The 17797-nt window shown below is 37.8% G+C and overlaps 1 protein-coding gene across 1 annotated transcript; it reads right to left on the minus strand.

Annotated features, from left to right (window-relative positions):
- Nucleotides 1–1161: 1161 nt before the first annotated feature.
- CHMP4C (charged multivesicular body protein 4C) lies at nucleotides 1162–17333 on the minus strand. The gene is made up of 5 exons (XM_014064976.2): nucleotides 16786–17333; nucleotides 6883–7060; nucleotides 5612–5720; nucleotides 3395–3503; nucleotides 1162–2379 (listed from the first exon to the last, which is right to left on the minus strand). The coding sequence occupies exons 1-5, from the start codon at nucleotides 16991–16993 to the stop codon at nucleotides 2315–2317; spliced, it is 669 nt and encodes a 222-aa protein (XP_013920451.2). The 5' UTR covers nucleotides 16994–17333; the 3' UTR covers nucleotides 1162–2314.
- Nucleotides 17334–17797: the final 464 nt, after the last annotated feature.

The following is a 17797-nucleotide window of genomic DNA, read 5'->3' on the forward strand; positions in this document are numbered from 1 at the left end:
CTCTGCCCTCCAACTAACACCGACTGCGACCTGTCCGAGAGGTAAGAGGAGAACCACTGCAAAACAGTGCCTCCCACCCCCACCTCCCGCAGTCGTCGCAGAAGGATACCATGGTCGATGGTATCGAAAGCCGCTAAGAGGTCAAGGAGAACCAGGATGGAGGCGAAGCCTCCGTCCCTGGCTCTCCAGAGGTCATCGGTCAATGCGACCAAAGCGGTATATTTAGAGAACTATACTATTCAAACCAAAAAATGAAGAAATAGAATGAATAAAGTTTGTTTAAAAACTACAATCATAAGGTATTACAGTTTTTCTACTTAACAAGATACTTGTCTTGTCTGCCATCAAGAAAACATGCATGAATCCAGCACACATTACTTGAATGTAATCCATCTGATTTATTGAATAATGATCTCCTATTTTTAAAGAGGCTAATAAACTCAATTATTACTTGCTGGTAAAAAAAAATCATTCTACTTTTTTCCCTTTTATAAAATCAAATTAATCTAACTTACAGAAAAATCAGTAAAAGTTTGGTGCTACTAAATTTGAGTAAACCAAATCATATCTCCAGTATATTTTAGACTGCATAGTGCATCATAGTTTCCCTGGATGCACTAGATTTCATGCCTCTATCACCTTTTATATTCAGTGATTAAGTAGGCTCTTGATAAAATATAAATATTCTAGATTAGTTTTAAGTGCCTGTGGGATAAGATAGAAGTGATGGACTCTAAGTTTTCTAATGACTTATGTAGGCAGGGGAAACTTTAAAAAAAAACAACTAACCATGATATAACATAGTTCAGAATCACTAATTCCCAATCCATTAAAAGCGGGGTAGGAAAATCAATTATTCTAGCTCCCACATGACCAGTGGAATCTCATCCCTGAGACTTCTTAGAATTATAACCTGAAAGTCAATCGATTTTTTGAACTGCTCCTGGAGCAACCAATTTCAAGGCATACGAATCATCTAAACACAGCTGGTAATGGATCTATAACACTCTTCCTTCTCTGATGATCTCTCACAGAACAACAGAACTGGAAAGATCATAAGATGTTACCTATTTAGTGCAAGATCTGATAGGTGTTCACCCACCTCCGCTGAAGAACTTCACTGGGGAAAAAACCTCATCACTTCTATGACAGCTTGTCTGTTATTGTGGTCCTCCTGACATCTACCTTGAACCCACTTCTTCTAGTTTTAATTCACTTATTTTAGTCCTGCTCTTTGCATTGAGCAGTGATGGCTAACCTTTTTGCCACTGCATGCCAAAAGCAGGGGAGTATTGGGGGGGGATCGTGTGCACACCTGCCCTCCTCCCGCCCATGCACGTGCAACACCCCCCCCATGCATGCACATGGGAACTCCCACCCTCCCCATTTTTGGCATGCGATGGCACAGTGGACCTGTTTTTTTGCCCTCTCCAGGCTCCAGAGGCTTTCTAGGAGCCTGGGGAGGGCAAAAACAGCCTCTCCTGTCCCCTCACAAGCCCTCCGGAGGCTGAAAACTGCTTATTTTCTGACTTCGGGTTTGCCTGTAGGGCCGTTTTTCTCCCTCCAGAGGCTTCAGGGAAACCTACAGAGGGCAAAAAACAGCCGAAAATGAAGGGCAAAATCAATTGGCCAGCATGCGGAGCTGATAGGGCAACGCCTCGCATGCCCTAAGAAATGGCTCCGCGTGCCACAGGTTCACCATCACAGGCATAGGGAATGCATCCCCTCTCTCTTTCAACAGAGGTCCATTTTCATCATCTTAGTTTTTAAGGTACAAAATCATTTCTGTTTTGTACTCTGAACAAGCCATTGGCATTATAGAAGAACCACAGAAAACAAAAAAACTCAGTGCAGATCTATGGACCATGGGTTTTAATAATTTTGTTTGGAAAATGAGATTCCAAAACCAAGCCAATTTTAATACGCTTTCAAACCACTATAATACTCACTATTGCACCAATAGGTTTTGCAACCTCAACGTGTTCTGTGCGTTAAAAAAGTATCAGCTAAGAAGGATAACATTATTTAAAATTCAGTCTTGCTTGTCATCTAATTTCTTTAGCATAAAAATGGTATGTCTGGAGATATACCTGAAGGAGTAAAATTATAGTTGAGAATGCTGGCTTTAAAAAAAACAAAAAAACCCAAAATAATATATACAAGACTATATAAAATATATACACATATTCCACCAGAGACCAATTTTGGTCAAGATTCCACACAGCTACGCTCTGTGTAAAACATAAGCATTATTCCATGAAGTCCTTCCATGATATTCCCATAGTATTCCCTTGAAGCCAGTGAGAAATTGCTGTTAAGATGCCCATGCTGCCAGTTGCTGCATATCTTCATCATCTTCCACCCTCTTCTTTGAAGACGCTGTAACAAAAGATAATAATTGTTCAGCATACTGGAACAACAAAGATACAGTTTTGCTATCTCTGGAAAGATTTAATATTTGGATTACAGGCATTGTGGCTAAAAATTAAGAGACATAGTTTACAAGACGCTTGTAAAGGGATGGCTTCAGTAGATCTACCTTGTTTCCCCGAAAATAAGCCCTCCTTGTATAATAAGCCCTATCAGGTTTTTGAGCATATGCGGTAAAATAAGCCCTCCCTCCAAAAATAAGCCCTCCCCAAAAGTATTGCAACCCGGCAGCAGTCATGACCACCTCATCGCCTTCTGCCTCTCAAAAATAATAAGACCACCCCGAAAATAAGGCGAAGTGCTTATTTTGGGGAAACATGGTATTCAATAAGAATTGGTTGCATAGTTTTACATCAGATCATAAGACTTGAATCCAGATGACCAAATCCAAGTTCAGCTTCGGCTATCGCCAAATGTACACTTTGTGTACAATGTATTCTTTCACCAAAGTCCAATTACTATTAGTAGTCCTCACTTACCAACTGTAATTGGAACTGAGAAAGCCATTGCTAAGCAAGGAATGCACATCATGTGACTGTACCAGCTGATGATAGCAGTTCCAGTTGCCATTATTGAGCAAATCCCATGCAATAGCAGTATTCTGTAGTCAAGTGATCACCAAACTTTCTGCCAGCTTCTCTACTGACTTTGCTTGTTGAAAGCTGGGAGTGAAGTTTGCAAATGGTAATTACATGACACAGAATGCTGTGATGTCACAATTGTCAGCTGGTTGTCAGATGTCCAAATTGGGACCAGGTGACCATGGGGGCACTGCAACTACAACAACTATGAGAACCAGTCATAAGTACTCCTCAATCACATCAAGAACTTGTATCACTCTTATGTGTCAAGATAGCTACTATTATATCCAGGTATATTAAATTTCTGTGATTGTTCCTTTTCTCTTCAATATTTATTTAGCCTATTTTCATAACAGACTAATTAATATAAGAAAGCAATTTACCAGGATGAGAAGGCAATGGGTTAGCTGGGACACTTGGCAAATGAACGTTTTTCATCTTATTATTGAGTTCCTCTTGCTCCAGTTCTTCTAATTCTGCCAATAGTTCATCCTGAAATGTTAAAAATTGCCAGGTTATATTTTAATAAACAATAAAAAAGAACTTCTAATTACAGTTGCCTATACAAACTTTATAAAATAAACTTTATTTTGGGTTTTCAGCATGCCAGGGACCTATATAAATGGATATTTTTAGGACAAATAAATTTTATTGGAAATCTGTAGAACAAAAGGCAGAACTGATGGGCAGAATTAAACATGTCATCAGTTTATAATCCTTGCATTGCCATAAGATACCCAAGTCCAGTCCCCCTTGAATTTCATTGATCCTTATCTAGTGCCAATTTAGTCCTGACCATTAATTGACCAGATTCTTGTGTATGAATAAAACTTCCATTCTGTTATCTTATGAGTGTATTTGTTTTTTTGCACCTGACAAGATCTTAACCAAATATTTTAATTAGCTATTGGTTGATAAGAATAAAATAAAATAACATCAAAAATATCAAAATTATATTATTGTAATTGACTAGTTGAATACAAAATATGGTTTACAAAAAAGGCTACAAGTGTTTAAAAAAAGAGTTGCTCTATTTTGTGATCATTCTACTATCCAAAAATGGCTCAATGGCTTCAGTCTTTCCGGTTTTGTAAAAGGAGAAGCTATTGATATATGCTGATAATTGCTTCAGTTAGTGATAGAAGATTACTCAATTTAAATTATATTAATGAATTCCACTCCAAATAGCTCAATGTATACTCAGCATATTTACTACTAAATGTGTTCATAATGAAGGCAAAAACAGAAAATTGGGGAAAGAAGAATGGAACAAGACCTCTTGAAGTGTGCCAAGAGTTATTCATCACAAGATACAAAGAAGAGGAGTCCATCTTGTAGTCCACTTTTCATTACCTTCTTCATAAGCTAAAATAGGGAAATTCTTATATTTTCTGGCTTGAAATACAACCTAGAGATGAGGCCCTTAAAACAGAAGTGCTGGTCTGCAAGTGTGGTGAAAATGGAAATAGACAAAAACATAGTAGCTTGATTGTTATCTTCCTTCCTTGCATGCAATGGTACACAGCTTGTCTGAATGCCAGATGAGGACAATGCAGTGTACTAGAAGGAGGCATCACTGACTAGCTAGGATAAAATTAGGAATGTACCACACATTGCTACTACTTACTGTATATACTTGAGTATAAGCCTAGTTTTTCAGCCCACTTTTTGGGCTGAAAAAAGCCACCTCGGCTTATACTCGAGTCAGTGAAAAATTTGCCCGAAATGGAGGAGAAAAAGGGGCGGGGCCATGCCGCTGGGTGACACTCGTGAATGGCCCAGTGCCCCTGTGAGTTTCCCCTCCCTCTGTGTCAGTTTGCCGCGCAGCGCGCACCGCACCATCCCCCCTCCTCACGTTCTAATGTAATGCAGGGCTGTCTTACGATTCCCCTTCCTCCCCCTCCTGCCGCTCTGCAACGATGTCCCACCTCCTCCTTGTTATGGCAAGCAGCCACATAGCAATGTCCCACCTCCTCTGGTACAGTGATCCAATGATAGGAATCACTGTGCCGTGTGTCATAGGAGGCGGGACATCGCTCCCGCGGCTGCACGGGACATCATCATCACAGCGGGACATCAGCATCATGAGGTGAGTGAAGTATTTCATTGAATACACCGCTAGTTTACTGTTTTTCTTTGAAATAAATATTCAAAAACATTATTGGTATCTATTTTTATTTTTGAAATTTACCGGTAGCTGCTGCATTTCCCACCCTAGGCTTATACTCGAGTCAATAACTTTTCCAGTTTTTTGTGGTAAAATTAGGTGCCTCGGCTTATATTCGGGTCGGCCTATACTTGAGTATATACGGTATGTAGATTCCATCCAATATGTCAGAAATCTAGTGATTTTTGTCATAGCAAAAGAGATTATGTATTTGCATTGTTTTGACATAGCAATTTGCATTCTCTTTTGAATATTTTATTCAAGACAGTACAGATTATTTCTGAACAAATGTCTCTTCGGTCATCTGAGAATTCGACTGCGTTGAAGGAAAAATGTTGAAGCGCTTAGAAAAGAGCTAGACAACAATTATAGCAAATTTAAAATTAGCAGTAATATTAAGGGCCATTTTTTCTTCTTAGATGTCAAAACATACCTCATCAAAGTCATCACCAACTCTTCTTGTGAGAGCCTCTGTGATTTCTTGGGCAATATCTTGTTGCTCAGTGATATCTTGCATCATGTCATCAATTTTGTCCAAGTCCCTAAGGATAGAAGAAAGAAGGAATTCTTTACTCAATTTGCATATGGATAGGATGGCATAGTGGATTCCAGTAAAATTCTGAGATTTTCATAAAAATCAATCATCAAAACAAAAAGCAACAGCAAAATAGAAATTTAAATTTTGGGGAGAGGAATATTAAAAGACTAGAAAAATAGCAAAGATATAAGTTATCTAATTTAATAAAACACTTCAATAAAATGAAGCATAATAAATAAACTCTCACTCTTTCTAAGCCATTATCCGGCTTATTAGGGCATTTAAGAGCCCATCCAAGACCAATTTACCCTGTGATAAGGTTAACGTTACAGGAAAATTTCTTCCAGTATTCAAGTTTCAAATTCCATAAGGGCTTTAAATTCTATAAAAGTCCTTCAACTGCTTACAAACAGTAGTAAATAGAGTAATAGAATAATATAAGTAAAACAGATATGTACAAAAGGAGCAATCCCAATCAGTTTTCAAGCAGTTTGCATATTGGAGATTTGGGGAACTCTATTTGGGAACTTAAACATGGTGTCCTAGAGAAGATCAAGCCATAAAACAGTTATGTTTCATGTCCAGAATATCATGAACTGTTTCTAGTTTTGAGAATCAATTTATGAAAAGTCACTGTGCTATTTTTGGAATGGCTGAACTGGTTTACAGAAGGACCCAAATGTTCAGAAGATTTCTGGAAGATTCTATTTCTCCAGAGTGCATACCTTCCAGATGAACAAATTTCAACTTCCGCAATTGTAAAGAATTATCATTGTAGCAGAAGAATTTTGGAATTTGAAGTCCATTTAACTTCAGGTATATTCAAGTTGGAGAAAGGCAGTAAAAAAGGGGGGAAATGCCAATTAATAATGTTGTGCAGAAATTTCAGTTGAAACAATATGAACAGCTTGCAATGATCTATATGGTTCAGGCCATACTAATCTTAACCTGCTGCAAGACAGGTAAATCCAAGAAAAGAATTAAATTTTAGATTAAAGTATAACAGTAAAATCCTAGCAACTTTATCTATACCTGATGATAAACCTTAGCATCATATACAAGAATGAAACATCTCAATTCTTATGTAAGAAAGGAACCCACCAAATAGGTGTAAATGTAAGAGTTAAGGTTATTTTCTGTGGGGTTTGACAATATTTTCCACTTACATATTTTCGTGTACTTTTTTCATGGCTTGAGCAGCATAGCCCATATTCTTGAACACTTCTGTATTTGTGTAGGAATTTTCAAGAGCCTCCCGCTGGAATTCAATAGTGGAAAGAGTCCCATCAATTTGGCTCAACTGTTTTTCATACCTCTTTTTTCTCTTCAGTGCCTGCAGTGCAGCTGGGGAAGTAAGAACAGGGGAAAGTATCTCATAAGCCAATGCAAAAGATACCGATATGGCTGATTTAATTCTTAACAAAAAACCAGAGACAGATTGCCACTTTTAATGAGCAAGCAAATTCAGTAAAACTAAATAAACAGAGTTGGAAAATCTATCAGGACACCCACCCAACTGAAAACCATTTTCTCAGCTTACTACAATAGCAAAAGAATTTGGTGATTCAAAGCAGGTTAATTGTTCTTCCTTCTGAAAGGCATTGTATTATATTATTAACTTTTTACTATTTAACAATAAAATTACTGCTATAAATCAATCAGCAATATATTTGGTTGTACAAGGTAAACGTTAAGAGATGTGGTCTCCACCATATATTTTAGAATAGAGGTCCAATATAATCTCTTCCCATTAGCTATAGTGACTCAAGGCATCAGGTTACCTTTGAAACAAATGGAGGGGAAGAAGAATCCAAGATCATTTTGGATAGCAAGATGGATAGTATGTAAATTTAATAAATAAATAAATTTCCTTATTGGGGCTGAGTGGAATTTTGTTAATCAACATAACAAATTTAGTAACAGCCCCGCTCCCAATTACAAAAAAAAGATTGTTCTGTGATAATGGCCATGTATAGATGCGGAGGCATAGAGAGAGAGCAAGAAGAAATAACAGAGAAGCAGTTTGTAACAGAGACAGAGATATAGAGAAGCAGCTAGCTAAAAGCTGAAAATATCTTGGATATGTATTAGATGCACAATTTCTGTATGGAACATATCTCTTTGTTACAAAGTTATTTTGAATTTTTTCTCCATTCTATAAAAGTGACAATAGAACCCTTCCTCCCCAAAAAAAGCCAAATTCTAGCATCCTTGAGCATCAGAGGTGGGTTCCTACCTATTCGGTCCGTTTCGGCCAAATAGGTAGTAACTCCGGCAGACATGTGACCCTACCGGTTCTATGATCGGCGGCGCCATCTTGATTTTCTGTTCTGCACATGCGCAGAACAATCATTTTAAAAATATAATTTTTATTGTTTTTTTAAGATTGTGCACATGTGCAGATTGTTGCAAATGAAAATGCGTGTGCACATGCAAATTTGTTTACTACCGATCCGGTAGTAATGGCGGCCAGAACCCACCCCTGTTGAGCATCTCATTTGGGGGGGGGGGGAGGGAGAGATTGCAAAAGTACAACAGCTTATGACAAACACTGGTGTGCAGAAATATTGCCTCCATTCACATTTAAAAACTGGAAAGATGAGTGAAATGTGACTATAGCCATCACTCAAAAATAATGGAGAATCAATGGAACTCCTAGGTTTCTAGGGTCCAAAGTATGAGAATTCTAAACTTCAAGAGTTTTTTAGTCCTATTGGACCGGGTAAACAACTACCACATGTCCTGAGGTCATGTCACATTTTCCCAAAGCATTACAGTACTTAACTTGTGACTTCAAAATATTTAGAAATAAATGGTAGACTGCTTTAACTTGAAAACAACTGTAGTTCTTTTTAGGGAACACAACGTTCCCTGATCTCACATATTAGCTCCATGACTTGTGTAAATTTAATTTTAGAAATTGTAATTGGACCACAAGTATCATTTTGTGTGAAACAGGAGTGCCATATTGCCACTCCGTTTTGAACTATAAATGGATAAGAATATACAACTATTTTGCTTTTATGCAATAAATACTATCCTCAAGGTTTCCAAAGTTTAATACCAGTTAATGAACATATTAGCATTGCAAAGTCAAAAACTGAACTGTTGAATTCAGAGTCACCACAAGTATGATCTGACAGCAATGGTCTACTAAGGCAGTGTTTTTCAACCACTGTGCCGTGGCACACTAGTGTGCCGTGACATAGTGTAAGGTGTGCCGTGGGAGAATTACTTTATATATAGTCAATATAGGCACAGAGTTAAAAAATTTTAACATTTTCTAATGGTGGTGTGCCTCGTGATTTTTTTCATGAAAAAAGTGTGCCTTTGCACAAAAAAGGTTGAAAAACACTGTACTAAGGCAATGATTCTCAATTTCAGCAACTTTCAAACGTGCTGCGGACTTCAACTCCCATCTGAAAGTTGTTGATATGGAGAAACATTAGTCTAAGTTTTGACAATACCACTACTTTATTTATATGGTAAATGTGCATGTCTTGTTTATTGGACTAGCAACATAACCAAGTCCTAACCCCTAGATTTGTCAGTACTGGAAATAAACTTACATCAGAGAAACTCTGAGACTGGAAAAAGAAGATTCCCCACTCCAAACAGTCAGAAAAAGTAGAAAGCCAGATAAGGAGAATCAGAGACTAATCTGAAATAAACATAATGCCACAGGTCATAATTCTACATAATTTTGTTTTAAACCAGTGATTTGTGACCTTCTGAAAATCTTTAACTTTTATAAAGTTTATAAAATTATACAGTGTATAAGATTATGATTTACATTATAAAATTTAAAGATTTTCGTAGTGCATGTGTGTATATATTTTCTGACATAAACTTTTTCTTTAAAAAAATGAGTATCAAGAAAAAACAGGATTTACTGTAGAGATACATATATTTATAGACATTTTAGGTACTTCTCCAGTTAAGAAAATGAGATCAATGGGGGGTTTTTTGCCCAAATAATTCCGTACATTAAAACTACAATTATAACTATAATCAATGCTTTGTTCATGACATAATAGAAGGCAGATGCCATGAAAGATTTAAAAAAAATCATTATTTCATTAATTTCTGCAAATATGGCAAAACGTCCTAAATCCCCATAATATTTAATTACTGTTATTTGTTTAGTACTATAGGCTGCTTTAACTACAAATACTCTAAATAACATACATTTTGAATTGATGGGATTTAAAAAAAATATAATAATATAAAAGAAAAGCAAATAACCTTAATAGTCTTCACCCAGATCACAGTGAAAATATTCTTTCCCACAATAAAATCCATACTGATTTTATGCAGAGTGCAGAGTGAGAAACTACCGTACCTTATGTCAATCCCTAGGAAATAGCGCACTTATCAACTCTTCTGGGAGGACTGCCAACACAGCAACAGGTTTTCCAGAGAGGAAGGACAAAAAGTTCCTTTACATAAACAGACATGTAATTCTCCAGTTTCCATTAATATTTGCAAGTTTAAATTCCATTTATTTCATGCTTTCCTAAAACTAACTAAATAGAATATTGAAAATTAATGGACAGTTTTTAATTCTACCTGTAAAAATTGTATCAAGTGAAAATTAAGCTATATCTTGAAAGGAGATTCTGGAATTTTGTAGTTTATAAAATAAAAAGGCCTTGTTCCTGCCAACCAATGTTTTCATAAGACATAACACAGAACCTCTTTAATTATTTAAACACTGTATATGTAATTGAATTTTAAAAATGGTGGATGGGCTATAGTCCTCACCTATGAAACTATGTATTCTTATAATGCTTGTGCTGTGAGTGTCTCATATGTGCCACCTATACAGGCTGCTATAAAATTAGTTTGCAAGATTGTTAGTGATTTAAAGATAATTACATAAAGGAAAACTAAAATGATAATGATTTAAATCATAGTTCATCCATAATTCAAAAGTTTTTATGTTTTCAATTATCACCAAACTAAAAACAACTGGACTCTTATCTCCAGTCTACAACACAGTCCTTTCAGCAGTTCCAAGAAGACTCCACATCCATTTGCTCAGGTGACCCTGATGACACAGATAAACTTCCAAGTAGCCTCAATGACTCTAAAAAATGCAAATGACTAGTCTGCAAGGAGTATAAATCCTTCCATTCCCCATCCAATCAGAGCTGAAGAAACTTCTTGGATGAGAAGCAAAACATCTTCAAAAAAAAACCCAGGAAAGTTCAGTTGCCTCTTTAAAAAGCACCTTTGAGACAACCGTGATGACTGAGAATCTCCATAAATAATAACAACAATACATTCATTTTACCTTCTCTCGTCTCAAAAATGCAACACTTGCTAAAACTAGAAAAATAATTTTGGAAAAAACATATTTAAGGTATTTATATTACCACCCAATTTCTATAATTTCTAGGCAATGTATAAGAAAACTGACTACAATAAAAACAACAAGAACGTGGAAGCTAAAACAAAACAGTGTAATAAACTGCTAGATACCAAAAGCATTTGAATAGAAGGTTGGAAAGCTGAAGGAAATAGCAGCAGTTAGCAGGTAGACTTATACAAATAATCCTCAACTAAAACCATTAATTTAAGTGACCAGTCAAACTTATGACACCACTGAATAGTGACATATTACAGGTCTTTGTACATACAACAGTTGCACATCCCTGCAGTCACATGACCACAATTCAGGTACTTGTTCTGTGTTCCTAACTAAAGTCGTTCTTTCTCAAAAAGTAGAAAATAATAGATGTTAATATTTACCCATTTTTGTCTTGGGTGAAAAATGATAGAAAAGATGTAGGAGTATCAAAGCTAAATCTTGTACCACTGTTATAATGATCCAAAGCTGAATCTCCCACATCATAAGCAAATGAGAGTCAGCAGTTAACAAGACTTTTACGTGGCACCCAAAAATCTATTTAAGTATCTTCATCTTGGATTGTAATTGTAATTTAATAAATTTATATGCCGCCCAATCCCGTAGGACTCTGGGCGGCTTACAAAGTAGAAGAGTAAAAATAAAAAGTTAAAATATAGGGAAAGAGCAAACAGATTTAAAAGCAACACACCATATACTCAACCTAGGTGGGGCTGGATCTCGTTCATGGGGTCAACAGCCCCAGGCCTGCCGGAACAGCCAGGTTTTAGTGGCTTTTCGGAAGGCCGAGAGTGTGGGAAGGGTCCGGATCTCTGCGGGTAGATCGTTCCACAGGGCTGAAGCAGCTACAGAGAAGGCCCTCCCCCGAGGGGTCGTCAGCCGGCATTGTCCGGCCGACGGCACCCGGAGAAGGCCCAGCCTGTGAGATCTTATCGGCCGTTGGGAGGTATGTGGCAGGAGGCGGTCTTGTAGATATCCGGGTCCTAGGCCATGTAGGGCTTTAAAGGTGATAACCAGCACCTTGAAGCGCATTCGGAGACCAATAGGAAGCCAGTGCAGTTCGCGGAGGATAGGTGTAACATGGGTGTATCTAGGTACACCTGATATCGCTCGCGCGGCTGCATTCTGGACCAACTGATTGAAATTGGATTTTATACTACAATGATATAAATGAAGAGGGCAATCAGGCCTTTTATAATGAGAATTCAATGAAGTATTTTCTCTGTTCACATATTTAAAGTCTGCAGATTGACTGGAAAAAATTAGGAGAAAAGTGGCAACTAGAAATATTTTGCTACCCAGCTTTCTACTTTGCAATCTCTGTTTGTGAACATACAGCCAGGCTTGTTCTGTAGTAACTTGAAACTACTCTGTTGTTACTCAACTTCAAATAGGATGAAGTCATGGCAATGTCATCATACACTTGGATGCTAATCAACATCAAGAGGTTTGCAACACATTCACTCACAGCTGTCTTGCTATCACCATTGGAGAATTTTCCTGAAGTTTACCAAAAGCAATTTACTATGTCACTTTTTAATATAGTTATACACATAAACATACTCACACAAGTAAATATTGTTTTTCTTGGATGTAGGTTTGCCCACTCAGACTTTCCTTTGTAATTATAGCATAATCTACCAGTAATAATAACACTCTTGTCTTCAAACTGCAGCACTCTCTCAAACAATTAACGTTTTCTTGGGGCTGTAATCAATATCTGGTTAATTGTTCTCACTGTCAAGAAATGCCTCCTTAGTTCTAGGTTGCTTCTCTCCTTGATTAGTTTCATCCATTGCTTCTTGTTCTCCCTTCAGGAGCTTGGATGTTATAATATTATCCATTCTTTAGGGCACGATTTTCCAAAGTGGTCAATATCAACCCGAAAAAGTTGATGGGACTATCCATTATTGTTATTATGATTCATTGCATAGTCAACCAGATGTTCAGACTGGATTTGACATTTCTGTCCACCTATTGACCTGGGATAGGAGAAGCTGTAGATGTTTGATTATATTAAAGTTGAACATGTAAGTTGTTCTAACTAAAGCTGAAAATAAATTATGTAAAGGGGGTTGGGACTCTGTCTGCACCATATATTTAGAACTGAATGGAACCAAATTTGGTGTGGAGAGAAAATCAGCAAAACACAACCATTGGGCTTGTGACAAAATAATCCTGAAAAAAATTCTCTATGGAAACACAACTGGGCTGTGACTCTGCATCATTCTAAGCCCTCCCCATTCTTTCCTCAAGGTCATGTGACCCAATGAAGTTTATATGTAGTGCACCTAGTGTTTTTCAGCATAATGCATATAGACGTAACACAAAATGATAACTGAAAAACACATAAACAAATATATTATTTTGCTACACAGACAGCTGACAAGGCCAATGTTCAGCATACTTTTCCTACCTTTCTTTTTAAAAAAAAAAAAAACTCCTGCTGTAGCTTTATTATGGTTTTCTCATCTTATACGGCAGGAAACCATACCTTTAGATTTTGGTGATCATGGTTGAGGTGGATTTTAGAGCTCAAAAAAAAAGGACTCAAAAGAATGAAGGCAACTGGGAAGTCTTGAATCCAAGACTTTGCTCTCTTGCCCTGTCCAATCCCAGAAGAGATCCTCTTAAGAGTTTTTAAAATCAGGCCTTTCTGAATTAGGACACAAATCACCAAGAGGCATGCAAGAAATATCTCAGACTTCCCACTACACAATTAGAATTTTCCCTCTATCCTGAGAGGGCAAATAATTATTTTATTTGTCAATGCAGGTACCATCTATCTCCCTGACTGAATTATTGTGGACAGTGTATAGTTAAAAACCAACCAAGCTTGCTTGTTAAAACTAAATTGATTACCATTTTATAATATAGTGTCACATAGTTTCTGCTTTCAGTTGGGATGAAATGTAATCTAAAATTAGAACTCTACAGCTTCTTTTTCTGTGTTTGCAGATCCATTCTTGCTAGCCAATAAAAATAGTTTCAGGAAGTGTGTTCTAAATTTTATATAATTGTATATTATAAAAATGGCTTGCAACAATGCTCTGCTAGCTACCGCCTCCTGCCAATTACCTCCCTATGACCTATCAGATCCCACAGACTAGGCCTCCTCCGAATTCCATCTGCCAGCCAGTGTCGACTGGCAACTCCCCGGGGGAGGGCCTTCTCTGTGGTTGCTCCGGCCCTCTGGAACGATCTCCCCGTTGACATCCGGACCCTCACCACCCTCCGGCTTTCCGCAAAGCCACTAAGACCTGGTTGTTCCGGCAGGCCTGGGGCTGATGAATTTCCAGCCCCACTTGAATGTTGACTGTTGCTGTATTTTAATCTGTTTGTCTTTATTGTCCTATTTGTATCCCCTTCCCCCCTTGGTTGTTAGCGGCCCTGTGTCTTTCGGAAATAGGGCGGCATACAAATTGAATAAACTACAACTATAACTACAACTACCTTCAGAATAACAGAGTTGGAAGGGACCTTGGAGGTCTTCTAGTCCAACCCCCTGGTTCAATATAACAAAAGCATTGATTCCACTTTAATGAGAAGCTAAATAAATCTATTTTTAAAAACTATACACTTACAACCATTTGTTTAATGACTGTGAGAACTTACATCAGTGAAATAACCATTTTTCACCCTTATGATCGTTGCAGCATCCCCATACTGCCCTGAGAACCATAATATTGCACCTTTACACGGCTACTTTAGTAGAATGATGTAAATGACAATGAGTTATTTCAAAACATATCTATTTCATGTTTTTTCCTGATTGCACATTAACCACAATACAAATATACGCTGATGATTTTTTTTCTTTCCTGTCCCAATGACTTTGCCATTAGCCCATGAGTGAGACAGTCCAACATCATCCTTAATCATATCATTAAATCACTGTTTATTTCCCCAATTTCAACATTATCTTCCAATTTTTTTAAATGTTAGGCTTTGCAACTCTTTACTTTAAAAGAAGATTGATGAAAGCGACAGAGGTAAAAAAAATCTATGTAATATGGCAGATATGTAAATGAAGCTTCACTCCCTTTTCTATATATTACATATGCATTTTTTACATTCATCACATGCACAAAATAGGCAGAGTTTCAATCTTATGATGGCAGCTGCCACCTTGACTCTTTCCATATACCCCACTCCCACAGATGCCTTTCTTGGAGGGAGTTATACTCCAGTGATTTGAAACAGAAATGAGAGGTGTCATGATATATTTATTTACTTATATAATTTTATATGAATTACTTAATTTCTTACATTACTTAATTTTCACACTAGGGACATTTTAAGCATGCATGTAAAATTTCACACCTGAATCCTACAAACCTAGTTGTTCCATTACTTCCACTTCGTTTATATCATGAAAAAAATGTTATTTAGAAAGAATGTTGGAATACCTGAAAGGCCAGATTAGGGACAGATGAGTTGGAAATATATCTATGTGAACACTAGGAGTCAAAAACATCTCAAGGGCACACAATCAATTCAGAAATAAGTCCTACTCAGTGAGTTGGATTTGTTAAGGCACAACTATTCTTACATAAGAATCATTAAAGGCAGCATTAGCAATGCCCTAAACAAGATCCAAACAAATGCAGATGTGGTAATTGGTAGGTAGTCTTAAAAGCTTTATTCAAAAAACAAGACCTCATTCTGAATACTATTAAACAGAGAGAGGTTATATTACTGCAATTGCTTGTCAACTTATTGAACCATCCACAATCAAAACTTTCTAGCAGGTATCAAATTCACATACAAAGCAATCTGGGAAGATATATGGTAGAAGCATTCAAAATTGCTCAGAGGAAAGGTTGCTTGTGTAAGTTTCTATTCCTGGGAAATAAATTTATGGGGAAACAACACAGGAAGCATTTCTGACAATAAAGCCCTCAAGGTAGCATTCGAAAGTGGCATCTGCTGAAAGCCATCTGAAGGCAAAAATCTTATGATTACCTTTAGAATTAAACACAACAATGGAATATCTTAAATGTAATAAGAGGGCACACAAGACCTTTAAGCTCAGTGTTTAAATTTATTTCACTGAGGCTGATATCCCCGACTAGATGTGAAAACAAGAAAGGAATCACTATACATAGGAAAGAAAGCATTTTCATCCTAGGTAGAGCCACACATGATTGTGAAAAGGGAGGGTGAGCTTCAAATATAGCAGCAGCCAAATCTGAACTCACTGACACAAAAACACCAATTTCCAGCGCTCAAATTATAACTTTGTTCAGTCAGGTGAACAAAGGCAATTCTTACTGTGACACAAATATCTTTCAACAACTGCAGCCAAATTTTAAAACTAAGTACAAGCAATGCAATTCAAGTACCAGAATTTAAAACGACTGACCAACCTCCAACTTCTAAAGTGTATAAAAAGAAACCACTGAACCAAACACTAAAGTTAAAGTCTCTCACGGAGTTAAGGAAACGGCTCTAAGGCAAGATTTTGCAATGCGAAATCACTTTCTGCCCTTCCCCATACCAACACAACGACGATACTTTTTAAAGTCGTGGACAACTCTCTAAAACCAAGAGTTTGAATGATCTTTTGTCCGATGAGGTTTTGTACTCCGCTCACGCTCAGAGGGCTCGTTTCCTAAAGCCCATACGTCTCAGCGAGGTACTCTTTTAATCACCTTGATTTGCCAGATTCAAGGCCTGCTTCCTCGCGAAAACCCACCTCGCTTGTCTCGGGTGCCGTATTTCTTAGCCAGGGCCAATTCCTTGGCGACCCTGGCTTCCAAGTATTCCTGCTTCTTGATTAGCATTTCTTCCGTCTCCCGCAGCCGCGCCAAAGCTTCCTGCGGGGTGGGGCCCCCTTTCCCCTTCCCCTTGGAGTAGCCAGACCCGCCGCCGCCGCCCTTGAAAAACTTCTGGATTTTGCTCATCTTCGGTCCGCCGAAGCGCCACCGTCTTAATGGAAGGCGGCCTGAATACCTCTCCCTCTTCGGGTTTGTTTTGTTTTGTTTTGTGTTGTTCCCCCCCGAGAACTAACGAGCGACGGCCAACTCTATCCGCATTCCCTAATCTGGTCCGGTCGCGCAAGCGGAGAAACGCCTAAAAGGAAGGAAGCTGGCGCGGCTCCCTAGACCGACGGCAGAGCCACGTGATCCACGCGCACCTGCGACAGGTGCTGCAAGCTTCTCGAGCGGCAGCCGCAACTGCGGAAACTAAGGAAAGGAAGCAGCGCGTCCAGTAAAAAGGAGAAATTGTGACTTTGTAAAGTGAAAAGTCTGGACTTGCCCCCCCCCCCACTGGAACATGCCGTCCCGAGCTGTAACCAGACTCCCGTTCCTGAAGTTTGGATAAATAGTAATGTATGTTCAGTATAGGTACAGAAGCAGGTTATTCCAGAGTTAAGCAATACTTAGTTTGCTACAATGTATATTGGAGGTGGTGACCCTTGAGAGCTGTTTGCAACGAAAGTTCATTTTAATGTATGCCAATTAGTGTACATCCAAAGTGACGAGTTATTCTAAATCTAAGTTTTTGCTATAATTCACATAAATTACAGTTCTGTTTCAAGTCCATTATTGTTGCATTTTTACTTTGAACCCTTGAACATGAGGTAAAAGTCCAAGGCAGTAAAACTTGATTGCCATTGGAATAAAAGAGGTTAAAAACATTCAACGTCAGTCTTCAGTGAAATACTAACTAAAAAGTTAAAGATTTATGATGGGTATAACTTTCTT

Source organism: Thamnophis sirtalis, unplaced genomic scaffold, assembly GCF_051295495.1.
Source record: "Thamnophis sirtalis isolate CommonGarterSnake01/CBP01778 unplaced genomic scaffold, rThaSir2_p1.2 scaffold_2, whole genome shotgun sequence".
Taxonomy (NCBI): domain Eukaryota; kingdom Metazoa; phylum Chordata; class Lepidosauria; order Squamata; family Natricidae; genus Thamnophis; species Thamnophis sirtalis.

Coding starts and splice junctions, on each gene's coding strand:
- CHMP4C (XM_014064976.2), bottom strand. CDS start 16,993: ATGAGCAAAATCCAGAAGTTTTTCAAGGGCGGCGGCGGCGGGTCTGGC. Junction 7,061..16,785: donor CGGCACCCGAGACAAGCGAG/GTGGGTTTTCGC, acceptor TTACTTCCCCAG/CTGCACTGCAGGCACTGAAG. Junction 3,504..5,611: donor TTGGTGATGACTTTGATGAG/GTATGTTTTGAC, acceptor TTAACATTTCAG/GATGAACTATTGGCAGAATT.